The 16,980-nt window shown below is 41.5% G+C and overlaps 2 protein-coding genes across 2 annotated transcripts in view; one reads left to right on the forward strand and one right to left on the reverse strand.

The window, feature by feature from the left end:
- Positions 1-16,980, reverse strand: part of LOC143035212 (uncharacterized) — a 183,980-nt gene that overhangs the window by 107,082 nt on the left and 59,918 nt on the right. The window contains exon 23 of the mRNA XM_076201940.1: positions 16,733-16,848. Coding sequence (XP_076058055.1) covers positions 16,733-16,848 — 116 coding nt within the window. The remainder of the gene's footprint in view (positions 1-16,732; positions 16,849-16,980) is intronic.
- Positions 1,249-5,117, forward strand: LOC143034930 (uncharacterized). The gene is made up of 4 exons (XM_076201280.1): positions 1,249-1,526; positions 1,928-2,067; positions 2,347-2,528; positions 2,936-5,117. Exons 1-4 carry the CDS (start codon positions 1,278-1,280, stop codon positions 4,414-4,416), a joined length of 2,052 nt encoding a protein of 683 aa, XP_076057395.1. The 5' UTR covers positions 1,249-1,277; the 3' UTR covers positions 4,417-5,117.

A 16,980-nucleotide genomic window follows, 5' to 3' on the forward strand; every position in this document is an offset into this window, starting at 1 on the left:
TCTCGCCACCGTCGCCATATTTTTGTCACCATTATTCACATGACATATATCATTCTTTATTACCTCCACCTCCTCCACTACCTTCTCCTCGTAGGGAGTTTTGCTTACCTAAGTCTCATGCTTTAGCGACACCCCTACGGACCAGGGCCACACAGCATTCTTTTATGAATGAAGATTTTTCTACTCGGAGAAGAGTGCTGACATTTTCCCGAGGATAGAAGCGCTGGTTATTGGCGACAATATTCGATACAATCCACCACCTTCCCCTCCTTCACCGGATTTTTCTTATCCATCAATTTCTCCTTCTAATCCTCCACTCCCACCATCCTCCTCCTCCTCCACTGCATACGACCTCCATGGACGCATCACGTACTTGTTCTTGTTCTTCCCGTTCTTGTGGGTAGCGGAATCCGTCGACCGCTTTTACCATTCAAGTCACTCACAGAAACTATTCCGACGCTTCCAAAATAATATTAAACAATTTTCACTCTTCAGTATAGCTCCATGCCTGTGAGTATGCAATGTGTGTGTGTGTGTGTGTGTGTGTGTGTGTGTGTGTGTGTGTGTGTGTGTGTGTGTGTGTGTGTGTGTGCGCGCGTGTGTGCATGTGTGTGCAACGAGTATAGAAAGGAAAAACGGCGATAGTAGGAGTGATGACCCTCAGTGAGAGAGAGCTAAACTCTCTTTTTTTTAAGCTAGATAATTCAAAAGACGCCTTTCACTACAGTATACAAAAACTCAAGGAATCCTCAAATGACTTATATGGATCACAAAAAGAGGATGGCAACAGGAAAACGAGGTATACAATCATAAACTGGTCGGAGATTTCAATCGCAAGAATGTCGAATGAGGAGTATTTTGCGCTCCGGCGAATAGAAAACACCTTGGCAGAGGCTATAGCTACACTAAAGCGTTACCACATTGAGCTATAATCCTCCAACCTCCAATTAATCGGCAGTACCACCCACCTCCAGCATTTTTCCGCAGTAAAATTAACATGGCAAACTATTTTGTTTTTTTCACCAATCAATGCAGAATATCATTTGATTTGCTGGAGGAAAATTATTTTCCACCAGCATAGCAGATTCCTTCCCGAGAGCTACGGGCTGCAAATCTGCCTCAACAGTCGGAGGAAAACATCCCAGTGTGATAGAGCCTAAATTCATACAATTCTAGGTTTACAATAAAAATTTGTTATTAGAAAAAAAAAAGTCTTTTGGTTCTCTTCCTTCAGTTCCCGAAGCAGCATCATGACGCTCATCACCACCTAACCCAGAATGACTCCCTTACTCCACTACGAAAGCCACTGGGGCCACCAGGAGCGGTGGCGGCGCCGGCGACGGATCGTCTGGTGGTGGCTGGGGGCGGCGACGGCGCTGGCGCTCTGGTCCGGGGACTTTAGTCAGGTGCGGGGCTCCATCATCCCGCCTCAGTGGGCCAATGTGACTCTCAACCCGTGTGCCCAGAATTCGTGGCAGAAGCTGTACTGGCCGCCCGACCAAAAGTGCTACAAGATCTTCTCTCAGGTACGTAACGAAAGACTGGCATCCTACTCACGGTCCTTGCCCTGGTAATGCTCCGCCCTTTTTTTCTCTCTTTCTCTCTCTCACTCACTCACTCACTCTGTGTGTGTGTGTGTGTGTGTGTGTGTGTGTGTGTGTGTGTGTGTGTGTGTGTGTGTGTGTGTGTGTGTGTGTGTGTGTGTGTGTGTGTGTGTGTGTGTGTGTGTGTGTGTGTGTGTGTGTGTGTGTGTGTGTGTGTGTGTGTGTGTGTGTATTTGCATGTGCTTCAGTGAGTAGTGGTGGGGGTCGAACTGGTTACATGAGGCACCCCACAACTCCCACACCCACACATTCCATCCTATCTATAAATGAGACGTTCTACTCATGCTCATGTTGCCTCCTAACTCATCCTTCCTTCCCTCTAGGGCCCCTGCGAGAAGACTCAAGAATTCTACTTCGATAACCGGAGGGCAGCTGGGGCGTGCCGCTGCCCCCGAGGCTCCCTCAGGGCCCCAGGGGAAGTCACATGCCACCAGGAGTACACCCGGGGCCACTGCAACCCCAGGTGAGTATCCGGGAGGATATGGATATGGACAGGGATAGTTCTGATCTGTCTTCATTTCAGTTATTACTCCAAAAACCATTTTCGCCTTGGAAGTGCAGGGGTCCCAGTTAAACCACAAACCCAATATACGTGTACACATAAACCAAATCTAATGTCTTTTACAAATAAATGGATTGATAAATAAACATATGAATAAATACATTGACTTTTCGAGCCTTCACAACCCCCAATATCCAGTACCTCATTGCGACACCAATAACGAACTTCCGATCTCCACAGGGAGTATGTCACTCGGGAAAGCTTCAAAGACAACGGCGACCTGGAGGGGGAGGTGATCTGCCGCCCCTTCAGGGAGTGTCCTCCGGGACACGTCTTCTGGCCCCCCACCGAGACCTGCTACGAGTACCACTCGCAGGGGCCCTGCCTCTACGGGCAGCTCCTCCACGTCGACCCAATCACGGGTGAGTGATGGTCTGTTCCGGAGTCTAAACAAGTAAAGGACAGTTCGCCCCTGAGAGAGAGAAACTAATGAAATGATGTCTTCAAAAGTCCCAGGCTCACTCCTCTCTCTCTCTCTTTCACTCTCTGAATCTGTGTGTGTGTGTGTTTAAGTGTGTACGTGTTTATACAATTTTGTGTAAACATAAAAACAAACTCATAAGGTTCTGGTGAGAAGCCTATGGTAACGCCTCTGTATCTCCGTCCCTCTCTCTCTATGCGTGTGTGTGTGTATGTGCATGCGTGTGTGCACGGATATACTAGTTTGTGCGTGTTTTAGTGTAAGCACCAACACGCGCAAACTGCCAATGCCCGGGTGACAACAATCCTCCGCGTAAACACTTTCCTCATCGCACTTTCCCTCCTACAGGATCGCCGGCGTGCGGATGCCTTCCGAGCCTGATGGCCACGCAGTTCTGGAGCCCCACCCAGACGTGCCACGAACTCTACACGCGGGGTCCCTGCGCCCTCGGCCACGTCTTCCTCTACAACGCCAGCATGCGATCCACCCACTGCACCTGCAATCCGCACCTTCTAACGAACTTCCACCGCCCGACGGGGCAGTGCTACGAGCTCGGGTCCTCGGGGCCCTGCCGCCCTGGGCAGGTCTTCACCTTCGTCACCAAGGCTATGGCGGCGATGTGCCGCTGTATGGAGGGTTACGTCGAATGGGCTTCTACGGGCTACTGCTACAGGCTCTACACTAAGGGCCCCTGTGAACATCACCACTTCATCACCTACGCCGAGGATGACCCGTCGGGGACCCTGGGGCAGTGCATCAGGAACCCCTGCGTCGCGGGGCGGCTCTATCACCCGCCTACAGATTCCTGTCACCAGGTAGGAGTTCAAGGTCCCTGCGAACTCGGCCACCTCTTCGTCTACGAAAGGGCCACGTCCTTACGCGGGATTTGCTCCTGCACACCCGACCTAGTGGGATACTGGAAGGGCAACGGGCGGTGCTACGAACTCGGAGTTCGAGGACCATGTCTCGAGGGCGAGATCCTCGCCTACAGCAAGGGCCGCTACGGTGTTCGCTGCGTCTGCGACGTCCAACGAGGGTACCTCGCTGACCCTCAGCGAGGAACCTGCGTCCGTGGAGGTCTCCTGGCGCCCTGTCGGTTCGGCCACGGCTCCAGCTGCGTCTGCCCTCCGGGTAGTCTGACCACCAATGCCGCCACCGAACCAGCCTGTGTTACTCCGAAGCTCATCACCGCCGTCAATGTCACTCGCACCGTCACAGCTTCCGTCAGCAGGACCAGCACCGCGACCGCCGCCCGCCCGGGGAGCCCCTCCGTCAGCGCCCCTCGCAGGAGCAACCGTCACCCAGAACGCCCTTCGCTCCCCCGTCCTAAGACCGCCATAGGCCTCACACAACTCAAGCCTTACACCACCCACCAGGCGACTACCGAAGGAGGCGCTGACGGTGCATGGCGCGATAGTGGTGGTAATGGTAGACATGGTGTATGGCGTGGTGATAACAGAGGTGTGTGGCGAGACATCAACGGTGTTATACAGAATGACAGCGGTGTTAGCCACGGTGATAATGGTGCAAGACATGGTGGCAATGGTGCCACGGGCGGTGATAGCAGTGGTGCACAATCAAGCATCGACCTGGTGAACATTGTGGTGACAAATGATCGTGACGGGACGCGGCACGGTGGTGGTGATAATAACAATGGTGATAATATCACCAACAGAGATAGTACTACGAGACGTAGCGACACCACGGTGCGACGCGAGTATAGTGGTGCAAGAGGGAGAATTGGTGCAAGAATTGAGGAATCACACGCTATGGAGATAATCGCGAATTTGGCCAAAGAATTTGGTGCAAGACTGGCACAATCCACTTGATAAAAAAAAAAGTTAAAAGTGGCGATAATTGGTGAAAGTGCGGTGATAATGGACCCAGCTCATATTAAGACTGGTGGAATACTCGCGATCCAAAGAAAGGCGAGAAAGTGGTGATATTTTGTGAAAATGTAGTGATAAGTATCCAAGACGTGGTGATAGTATCACCAAGTGGTTTTCAAAGTTGGTCTTCATTTGTCAACGCGTGGTGATAAGAGAAAGACCGGAAGAGAGCGAAAATGGTGGTGTTCCCCAACACTGGTGAAAATACGTTCTAGCGTGGTGAAAATAATGGCAATAGGAAAAAGGTGGAAGGTAAATATATTGAAATGGTGATAATCAGTCAAAACGCAGGTATCTACCACCAATGCCATATTGGTGATTGGTGGTTTCTCGACATTTGGTGATAATATGCCACGCAGTGGTGAAAATAAGCAAAAATGGTTAATAACTGTTGTTTTAGAGGTGGATTTATTTGAACCAAATATGTTGATATTTACACAGATATCACAAAATAACTTCACCACCATGATATGACACTGTATCAATATGGTGATAATAATTATCACCATAAAAGGACTGAGGGTCTTTAAGCCAAAAGTGGTGAAAAGTGGTGGTATTTTCACCAAATATGCTGACTCTCGTACATATACCAAAATACCATGTGGTGATATTTTGTGAAGTCCTGGTGATAGCAGCAGGTACCAATGAGGACACCCAAACCAGACACACGAATTACCAAAACTGTGAAAACGTACGTACATGTATAATATATATATATATATATATATATATATATATATATATATATATATGTATGTATACATGTATAATATATATATATATATATATATATATATGTGTGTGTGTGTGTGTGTGTGTGTGTATGTGTGTGTGTGTGTGTGTGTGTGTTATATATACATAAATACAATTATATAAACATATATATATACGCATATATATATATGTGTGTGTGTGTGTGTGTGTGTGTGTGTGTGTGTGTGTATACACGATGGAGCAGGTCCAAATGTCCACAATATTACGCCATACAGAAGAAGAAATGAGCAATTATACTTCAAATTATGTGAATGACGAAACAGGTAAACAACCCATGACGTCACAGTAACAGATGTAGAGAAAACCACCAAACCCCTTTCACCTTCTCTGAATCACACACACACACACACACACACACTCACACACACATATATATATATATATATATATATATATATATATATGTATGTATTTATGTATATATATACATACACAGATAGCTGTGGTTAGAGCTCTGGCCTGCCACTACGGAGGTCCGGGTTCGATCCTCGCCCGGGGCTGAAAAAATATCAGTATCGCAGCGCTGAGGGGTGTTACTCCAACTCTCGTGGGCGGGGAGTTGGGTGTGTGTGTGTGTGCAAGGTCATAGCATTACCCATAGATCGGACCTACGAGCTCTGAGCTCTCTTCCAGGAAGGAAATAGCTGTCGATCACGAGTCCAACACGTGATCCAAAGACCAAAGACCAAGTGAATACACAAGGATCGTCACCACGCCATCTACCGGCGAAACTCTGCAACTGGGCCTACTTCTTTGGCAAACAAAATCAAATACTACTCCAGCCTCAGGCACCGCCATGAAATAGCCATCATATTCAGATACAATATTTATAGTGATATTGCCAATACGGATATTGACACTTTTCCCTTACTCTCAATATCAACCAAAGACGCTGTAATTCCCTCAAGGATGGACTATAGTTTACCAGCGCTTCTATCCCCATGGACAATATTATCTAAAATAATTGAAATAGTGTATATCATGTATGTGTGTGTGTGTGTGTGTGTGTGTGTGTGTGTGTGTGTGTGTGTGCGTGTGCGTGTGTGTGTGTGAAGTGATGGCCAAAAAGTTTTGCATCTTTCTTACAGGGTCAGGCATTACGATTTTTATTATTTGAAAAAAAAAAAATATATCATACAAAATTATAACCTAAGTGAAAACTTTACGTAAAATATACAAGTTAATCAGTGACAAGCGTCACAGTTGAACTCTGAGGGATACAGGGTGGTTAAAAAAAATTGGTCATACGAGTCTACAGTCCACAAAATAAAACCCGTCACATATACGCGATTGAGATGATTTCGTTTGAGTAGAAACGACTTAGTTTACAATCTTTTATTTTTCGATTCTCCAAATGTCAAAATAATTTTGCGTTACATATTGAGAAGATGAATCACAAACTAAGAGAATTTAAACATATAGGAATATTACACACATTGATGAACTGTCCTTTGGGAAGGCTAGAATACACGCACGCACAAGTTATAACCATACATGAATTTGAAGCTAGGTGTGCATAAGAATTTACCCATGATTGGAGAGGAAAAGGTAGAATCCCCATGAGTGTTGCTCCTTTCCTGTATTCTACAATTAGATAAATACACACACACCACACACACACACATATATATATATATATACATATAAATTCAACATAATTTCGGTACACGATATATTATATATATATATATATATATATATATATATATATATATATATATACTGTACTATACGTGAGTGTGTATGTGCGTGTGAAAGCGTGTACGATTACCTATTACATGGCACTTCGACTTGACACCCATCATCGACACGACAGTCTAGCGCTTAGAGAAACAGATAGATAGGAAGATGGACGGATAGATAGATAGAGAGGAGACCAGGAGGAGCTTAGCTGCTGCCCTGTAATTCAGATAGCCTGGGCAGGAGGCAATCACCAGTATTATTATCATTAATATTACATAATAAAAACAACAACAACAACAGGAATAATAATTATAAACAAACATCTACAATGACTTGACACTCAAGACTGTCTTTTAATCGACACCACAAATTCGCACACATACGCACGTACACACAGACACCTACACGCACGCACGCACACACACACACACACGTACACGCACACACAAAGAAAGCAGGGAAGAAGGAAAATACTCACTGATGCGAAAGTGACAAATACACAGTAACCAACCACGACAAGCGTGTCAGTGCGCATGCGCGAAAGAGCGAGGCGCGTAACACAAAGAGAGCGCATTGTAAGACTCACGAGACGGCGGCGGCGACATATGGTGCTGGACCGCCCCCGCCCCCCGTTTTCTATTTGTGCAATAAATGATGAAAGTGTGAAGGAAGGGTGGCGGGGGGAGGGAGAGGAGGAGGTTAAGAAGTGGAGGAGGACGATGAAATGGAAGATTAGAGGAAGAGAAGAAGAAAAAAAAAAGAGGTGAATGAGAATGAAGAAGACAGAATACGGAAATCTAACCACGGCGCTGACTGAATGAAATCCCCTGGTCTAACCAGAACCCAATATGTCAAGCCCACCAGGTCACTTGAAATGTGTCCCCCTGGGCTGACACTCGCTCCCCTCAGGTTTCGTTAACCCATAGCCCCACGGCCTCCGGCAACGATCCTCGTTGTGGGACGGATCAATCGTCGCTTGCCAGATCCCTTGCGCTCGGCCCGGGGACCAAGTGTCACCCCCTCGGGCCTGCACCTCCAGATGGTAGTGAGCATGACGGAATCTGACGTCCGTCTATCAGGACCACAAGTTGAATTTTTAGCTCAATAAAATCGATTTACATTAGCCTGAACAATGCATACAATACACACCATCCCCGCACTGCACTCCACTGGTGTAATAAAATCGTATGTAGACTTCCAGGATAAAAACATGCAAGGCGCATACAGGGTCTGTCCAGATTCTTATATTATTATTATTATTATCATTATTATTATTAGTGGTAGTAGTAGTAGTAGTAGCAGCAATAGTAGTAGTGGTAGTATCATCTTTATTATCATTATCATTACTATTTTTGACGAACTCACGATAGACATATAAGTGAAAGACATGGGCGTCCGCAGGAGGGGGCAATGGGAGCATTTGCCCCCTCCCCCTGGAATTTATGGAAAAATGCAAGGAAAATACAAAATGAATACAAAATCACATGGAAAATACAAAATTAATAAAATACATATATCAACTGTTTATTACCGTAATTATTCTATTATTCAGGTTTCTCTATTATTAGTAGTACTACTGTATATGTATATCTTTAATTTTGCCTCTGCCTACAAAAATTACTGCGGACACCCTTGGTGAAAGACCAAACGTCCCAGCTCGACGTGGGCGGGGCTGAAGGGGAAAGGTAGGCGGGGCTTAAGAAGAAGGGGGTGGAGCTTTGGGACGAGGCTGGCTGACAATTAAAAGTATCTAAATACAAACAAATAAATATGGGCTGGCTGACAATTACCCGTGTCTAAAATCAAACAGATAAAGAAATTAATTCATAAATAAATACACACAAAAAATTGTTAAACAAAAAAACAGGCGATTTCCATCAGCACTGGAACGTCCGTCCAAAGTTAGAATCGACATCGCCTCTGTGTTGTCACCTTTTCCTTTTGAGGGCGTCGTCTTCTCCTCCTCTTCCTTCAGACTTTCAAAACACAAAATTCTACTCAGCTACAAGAAACAGCATTCTAAGGTTTAATCAAGATGGGCTTAAGACGTGTTTCACCTGTCTCTGAGCACCCTATGGACCCGAGTCGCGCAGTATTCTTCTATGAAGACCAACTTAAAAAAAAAAAAAAAAAAAAAAAAAAAAATCACGAATCCATCTTTTCGGCGCTATATTGTCCCCACATATAGAAACGCTATTTATTTCACTGAGGAAGGAATTCCCGTCCTCTGGATTCGCCTTGTAACAGTGGAATATTCCTCTTCCGCTGAATAAAATCACCTGGCGGCAGCCAAACTACTTGTAGGCTGGCACCCGAAGCCAGCAGGTGCCAACTATCGCGTTGTCGATGACTCGGGGCCTTAGAGGCGTTCCCCTTCGACCACAGGACACGCGATGCGAAGCGAAGCGATGCAAGTGAATGTATGGTTAACCACAAATGTGACACCATATTCAGTCTTCCGTTCCCATCGCTTCTATGGTATTGTATTCTCCCGCTTTTTTTTTTTTTTTTTTTTTTTAATTAAGCGGCGATACTCCCTTCTTCATTTATCCGATATCGACCGCGTGAGTCGTTGACCTTCTACAGGAAAGAGAAGCTGGTCATCCTTGAGGCTCTAACAACCCACCAAAAGAAGTGAAAGAGGCGTGGAGAAAGTAACACTCTTGACAGTAAGAGCCTGCAGAACGGTGGCAGATTATGGGTTTTTATAAACAATGATGCAATCACAAGTTCCCTATGGGCCTTCCCACTAGCTTTCTCCACCACAAACATTTCCAAACTACTGTATTATGCTAAGATTGACCGTTAAACAGTGGTGGATTATGGGTGTCTAAACAACAGTGCAATCACAAGTTCCCTTTTGGCCGTTTTGCTAACTTTCTCTCCCCCCCAGACTATCATACCAAGTTTACACAAGCACCCCCTTTTTACCTTTCATACATGTGATTATGTATATTCACCTATTGATACTTATCTATACCTCCAAAAGTGATTATGTGGAGCCAAGATAAGAGGAAAGGAGGGGGTGAATGGGAGTGGAGTACGAGGGGATGGAATGGATGGGAGTGGATTTTATGCTTTTGTTTTTTGGCTACCTTCTTTGGAAGGGGGAAAAAGCCTCTGGTATATGTATGTACCTATCAATATTCACCTATCAGTGGATATACAAGACTGTGAACAATTGCAATGTTGTCCCCTAATATATTCAAATTTCTAAACAATGTCTGCCTTTGATCTCTCAAAATCTCCACGTGTTGCATACATGAGGCCACCTGTTGTTTATGCATGGGTGTATGTTTATATTCACGTGTCCTTGTGAATGTGAATACAGAACCTATTCCTGAAACTATGAAGAAGACACAAAGCATACTATATTAAACTATCCTACATTCACTCACAACAGCTTCATAAACTCCCATCACTGAATGACTTATAGACTGATCTGGTGGACATGGACAGTTTCCTGGGGGCAGCAGGTCTCCTACTTAAAAGACCTGGGACAACTGACTGATGGATGGTATGTATAAAAGTGTGAAATGATTAGTATTGAATATTCATTTCAATGGAAAGATGAGGGAAGGGAAATACACAACTTTGAAAGTGCTTAATTGGGATTGTAACACTTTACTCGACCAGTTTCGACTTGTGTGTTACAACCCCAAAAAAGGCACTTTCAAAGCCCAATGTTTCCCTTCCCTTGCTTTCCAATACCTGTCTATACAAATTCTAAAAATTCATTTTAATTTTTATCTTTAAAATTCATTATGAATTTACTTGAAATACCTTAAAGTTTCAAAGTCAATGAGGGAACACTGCCACCTAACAGGGAGAGATGCCCCAAGTGGAGACGAAGAATGCAAATGCATACATAACTATGAAACATCACTCTTTGTGGTGTATATCTTCAATAATCTACATATTGTATTGTTCCTACATCTAAGTATTTTGTTAAAGTATTCTGCTAATCTAAGCACTTTTGTTCTGTGATATTTCTGCAGTTCCTCTTGATCCCTTGCATATGAAGGGGTACTCACACCTTTTTTTTTTCAGCTCAGCGGCATCCAACTGGTATGGAAGAGGATAGTGCAAGTCCTCACCCAATTCATTAGACCTTAAGCCTGTTTGTTATGTTTCTCTGTTGTCACATGCATCTTTTGGCAGATGCAAGATAGACTTAAACCTGTGTTGCCAGATACAATACAAACTTTAAGTTCTGTTGCCTGGTGCAAAACAGACTTGAGGGGAATCAGGTATTCGAAGTCACTCTATGGGATATATATATATATATATATATATATATATATATAATATATATATATATATATATATATATATATATATATATATATATATATATATATATATATTCATATAGCTATGTATGTTCTAATAACCCCAGCATAAACTGGGATTTTTGTGTGATTTTGAATCCACAATCAACAAATCACACAAAATCCCATCCTTATATGAGAGCAGATGGGGCTTTACCCCCATCCCAGCCTAGCTGTGGATTCAAATGTAAACAGCCATAGTGTGGCTACAGCTTACGGATTCAAACCTGTTATCCCTCTTCCATTTCCTCTTTTCCATTTTTATAAAAACTGTTAATCTATATCCTTCTGATTATTGGTTATCTTAATTATATAGATTTCTGACAGATGGTCAGTATTTTTAACTTGTGCACAGCCACATAAAACATGAAAACTTAAGCGAGAATGAAAAAAAAAATTATAATAATAATAATAATAGTGGCATGGGCAGATTTACCTAAATCATGGTCACCGTTGTAGAGAGAAGAGAGATAAAGAGAGAGAGAGAGAGAGAGAGAGAGAGAAATATATATATATATATATATATATTCAAACAAGATCATACCACTGGGATTTTTTTGCACAAAAATATGTTCATATAGAGGTTTGTCAATGTAAAATAAGCTGGTAATGAATAATGATCAGTCTTGAACATTAATGTATTCTGTGGTGTGTTGAGTCTAATTTTGACCCATGGTGGATCAGGTTTTGAATCCCATTATTATCCTCCCTGGCAGCCCAAGCACCCACCCTTCACCCATCCCACACTCATCTTGAGGTGTATAAAGACCAATCTTAAATGTTATCATATTCTAAAAACAAGGCAACAAGTTCCAAAATAGTTACTGGAAGAAAAGGAAGACATAATCTACATAAATACTCCAGCATGAAGACCAAACAAAAGCAATTTATCTGCCTGTTCAGCATCCAATTATTCACTTGAAGAAATATCTATCACTTCTGTTATAGTTACATTTAGAATTACCAAAGTTGTTTATATCTAACAGTTAAGCCTTCAAGGAATGAATGTTTCTTTCAGGTGAATAATATTGTCTAGGACTAGCCAGACTAAAATCCTTAAATGTAATGACACTCCTTAAATATACCAATGTGTTGAAGGGATTCATATTTCTGACCCAACACTACCCTACCCACCGTTACTTGAAAATGATGACTGCCCACATCAGTGGTTTTCCACATATCTCAAAATTATGGAGACAATATTGCTTGCCATTGTAGCATGTTGGTTTTAAACTTGCCTTGTACAATGCAGACATAGGTTTGAATTCATAATGTGCTGGTGACTGCTACATGCGACAAAGATGGTGGTTTTGGCTGTAGCTTTGTGCCTCCTGGCATAAGCTCTCAATCATCTTGAGTAATATTTCAAGGATGGATTGCCTTGTGAAGGCACTAGTCACTCTTCTGCTGTGGCATTTACATATATGTGATTGAATATAATCTGTCATGACTAACTTCATGGAGATTCATCAGATCTACAAAGTTAAATCAAATTCACTAGAATTAACCTTCTCACTGTCTACAGGGTTTCCCTAGGCTAAATAAAACCACTGATCAGCATCTACAAAGTTAAACTAGATTTGTTAAAAATAATCCTTTAGCTGTCCAGGGAATCTCCCTTGACTGAATAAAATTATGGAGTTGCAGCAAAGATAGAAGCATATGTCATCAAAGGGATAATCAAGATAAGTTTTTAGCTATGGATGAATAGAATTATCTGGCGTTCTTCAGAACCAGTTTAACTTGTCAACTCCAATGAAAAAGTTACAGTGCTCTGAGACATATTCCTAATGGTATATTTGCCCACTGAATTGAAAATGAAACAAAATAAAATGAATGAATAAATGAATAATTTTTCAATGTATGAAATACAAGATCTGCTTCGCAGCACCAAGGAAGTGCTCCATGAAGTTAGTCTTAATTCAGTTTAGTTATTTGATAGCAGCCTTGAATAAACACTAGAATAGACATGTTGTAACATTTGTGCTGTATTATCAAATGCAGACACTACCCAACTTACAAATGAGTTATGTACTGAATGCCTATTTGTATCATGAATTGTTCGTAATTTATTTTTCAACATCATTTTAAGGGTATAGTAATGTATACACCTATGTAGGCATATACAGTACTGTATGACAAAGTCAATACATGTTTCTTATCCTAAAACACAATACTTATGATACATGAAACCTAAATAAATTGTAATGATAGTAGTAACTTGGAGCACAATAGATTACATTTCAATGCTTGAATTTGAGGCTCTTTCTGTTCCTATCTGTGAATGTTTGTAAGTAGGGTGGTGTCTGTATAGAAATTTCTCTTGAAGAAAGGGAACCAAATCATGAGCAAATTGTCACTCTAGGTAATGTATGAATACAACATATTGTATTTATGATCACATCAGGGGGGTTTATACTAGGTTAGAATCCATTTCATATGTCCCAGAAAATAATGGATTTTATATATTGTGTAATTAAGAAATCAAGTAATCTGAAATCTTTACAATTGTTAATAAAATGCATGTCTATTGTATATATAAATAAATGTATTTTTTCAAACCTAAAGAATTATAAGAAAGAAGAAAGGACTGCCAGCACCTGACCATCTTTTAACCCTATGAAGAGTACAGCATTCTTCTGGATAATGGGAGCCATCTGGCAGTGACCAAATTAAAATTCTTTATCACATCAAGGACACATCTTCCAATAGGCATAGTGGGCCACTGGCCTAGAGTACATGGGTAACTGGGGACCCACTAAAACTAATTTGTCATGTAAGAAAAAAAAAATAAATAAATGATGATGATGATATGGTTTAACGTCACACACTCCCCCCCGCCCCCTATTGGGAGGCTAGGATGGTGCCCCTCACAGAGGGCTTTTGTATCATGGAATTTAATGAATCATGCTCTTGGTTCAACTTTCCCAGTGACAGGATTCAAACCACCCTCACCTCGACCTTCGCCTTAAGTAACGACACCCTAACCCGCTCAGCCAGCAAGTAAAAAAATAAATAGAATACAATAAAATAAATAAATGATAATAATAAATATATACATACATATACCAAAGATTTTTTCCCCTTACAAAGGAGGTAGCCAATAATAAAAAAAAAAAAAAATAATAATAATAATAATAATAAATAAATCAATGAAATTAGGTAGACATTGTATCATAGTGCAATAATATATATGTTTTTTCCCATGCACATACCTTAAAAGATCTAAACTTTAGGGTTCTGGTTGGAAACTCCTAAGATTTTAGTCCATGCTCTATATCATTTATATATAGGTACTATGACTAGAAGTGGCCCAAGAACAGAACCCTGAGGAACTCCACTTGCAACAATTTTCCATCCAGAAGTTTTTCCATTTAAAACAACTCTCTGTTTTCGACCATTCAACCAATTACTAATCCAACCTAATAGGCTACCACTTATTCCATGCAAAGCTAATTTAGTAAGTAGTCTTTCGTGTGGGACGGTATCAAAAGCTTTTGCAAAGTCTAGATATATTAAATCTATATTGTTTCTTTTCTCTATCACAGACAAAATGATGTGCGGCTCTGGCCTGTAGGGATGGCCCATATAGAACCTAAAGTTTCACCTGCATGCTACTGAGCAATTTTAACCTCACAATAACATGCAGCCATCATTCAGGAGGAGCCAAGAAAAAAGGGAGGGAGGGAGGGAGGGATGGTGAATGGGAGTAGAGTATGTGGGGATGAAATGGATGGGAGTGGATTTATGCCTTTGGCTAGCTCCCTTGTAAGAGAGAAAAAGCACTTGGTGTCACGTCCTTAGTGTGAATAGAATCCTGTGGTTGTGCTGTGCCATGCCTTTGTGTGAATAAAGTCTTCTGTTTGTATTTTTTTGGGCATGCCTTGCATGAATATGATGTATAGTGTATATTATAACATGTATTTCTTAAAATATCAAGCATTGCCCAATACCCATCTGTTGGAGGCACACTTATACGTACTGTCAGATGATGCAAAGCTCAGAAATGTTACATAACTTGGCTGGAAAGCTTATTCTGCTTTCCCATTGGTTGAAGGTGTTTAAACTACCTACTTAAATATGCTTATTATAAAGAAAGAAGAAAATAATAAAAATAATAATAATAACAACAATAATAAAAAATAGTAATATAAAAAGAATAATAATAATAAAGAAAAAAAAATATATATATATATATATATATACACACACACACACACACACACACGTAGTGCTCAGAGAAAAATATTCAGATTGGAAAGAGGTGATCAGTGGAGTACCGCAAGGATCTGTGCTGGCACCAATAATGTTTGCTATCTATATGAATGACATGGACGAGGACATGAACTGCTACATGAGCTTCTTTGCCGATGACGCCAAACTGCTAAGGAAAGTAGAAACTGATGAGGACTGTGAAGCACTGCAAGAAGACCTAAATAGGGTATGGAACTGGAGTCAGAAATGGGAAGTGGACTTTAATACTAAGAAGTGTAGCATAATGGAGTTTGGAAAAAGCAAAAACAGAATATCAGGAAAATATACAATTGGAACCAAAGAAGTAAAGAAAGTAGGATCCGAAAAAGATTTGGGAGTAATTATCACGAACGACTTGTCCTATGATATACAGATTAACAAAATTGTCGGGGAGACTTACAACTTGCTAAGATCAATAAAAGTGGCGTTTACATACTTGGACGAAGACATGATAAAAAAAATATTGGTTACATTGATAAGGCCTAGATTAGAGTATGCGGCGACATTGTGGTCCCCCAGTACCAAAAAGAATATAAAGAAAATAGAAAGAATCCAAAGAGTAGCTACAAAAATGGCACCTGCACTTGCAAACCTATCATACGAGGAGAGATTGGCTAAACTGGAGTTACCGACACTGGAGCAAAGAAGAGAGAGAGGTGACCTATTGACCATCTACAGAATCATGAGAGGCACAGAGGTACTCGATAGAGAGAACTTACTTAACTGGGACAAAAGAAACACAAGAGGACATGGAAAGAAAATAAAAAAACATAGCTATAGAAGAGAACTGAAGAAAAACAATTTTCCTCATAGAGTTTTGGACACTTGGAACAAACTGGACAATGAAATAGTATGCGCAAAAACCATTCATGAGTTTAAAAACAAACTAGACACTGCAAGATACAAAGGCGGGACATCACGAGCATAGCTCCCCTTCCCGCAAAATACAACTAGGTAAATACAACTAGGTAAATACACACACACACAAAAATCAAGTACCATAAAACAAAAATCCAGGACGATAAAACACATCTAGAAACCACACTAGCTTGCCTGTGCTGTCATCAGATTACCATCCAGCACTGAAGCAGTATAAATACAGTCAATCAATAATTAAGAAATGCAAGCAGAAAAATGAATATTCTTGTACATGCCAAAGGAATTCTAATAGTCTTGGTATATTTTAGGGAAAGAAAAAAAAATTCTGTACTCACTCAAGCTGTGTCTGCAAACTACTGATGTTGCTCTGTAATTGGGCTATAAGGGAATCCCTTTGCCGCAGTTCTTCACGAAGGTTGGCAATCTTCTCAGTCTTTGCATCAAGCTCAGCCTATGGTGATAAGGATGATAAGGACTGGGTGTTATAAAGCTAACAGTTGATAAAACAAAAGTTTATGATGAGAAAGAGATCAGGGAGGCAGGAGCAGTAGGAATGGGAAAAAGGCAATCCTGACCTCAGTCA

The sequence above is a fragment of the Oratosquilla oratoria genome, chromosome 18, assembly GCF_046742065.1.
Source record: "Oratosquilla oratoria isolate Oo_2021 chromosome 18, ASM4674206v1, whole genome shotgun sequence".
Taxonomy (NCBI): Eukaryota; Metazoa; Arthropoda; class Malacostraca; order Stomatopoda; family Squillidae; genus Oratosquilla; species Oratosquilla oratoria.

Excerpts from the sequence above, each read along its gene's own strand:
- LOC143034930 (XM_076201280.1), top strand. The coding sequence starts at position 1,278 with ATGACTCCCTTACTCCACTACGAAAGCCACTGGGGCCACCAGGAGCGG. Across the intron at positions 1,527-1,927 it reads GCTACAAGATCTTCTCTCAG|GGCCCCTGCGAGAAGACTCA; the intron begins GTACGTAACGAA and ends CCTTCCCTCTAG. Across the intron at positions 2,529-2,935 it reads CCACGTCGACCCAATCACGG|GATCGCCGGCGTGCGGATGC; the intron begins GTGAGTGATGGT and ends TCCCTCCTACAG.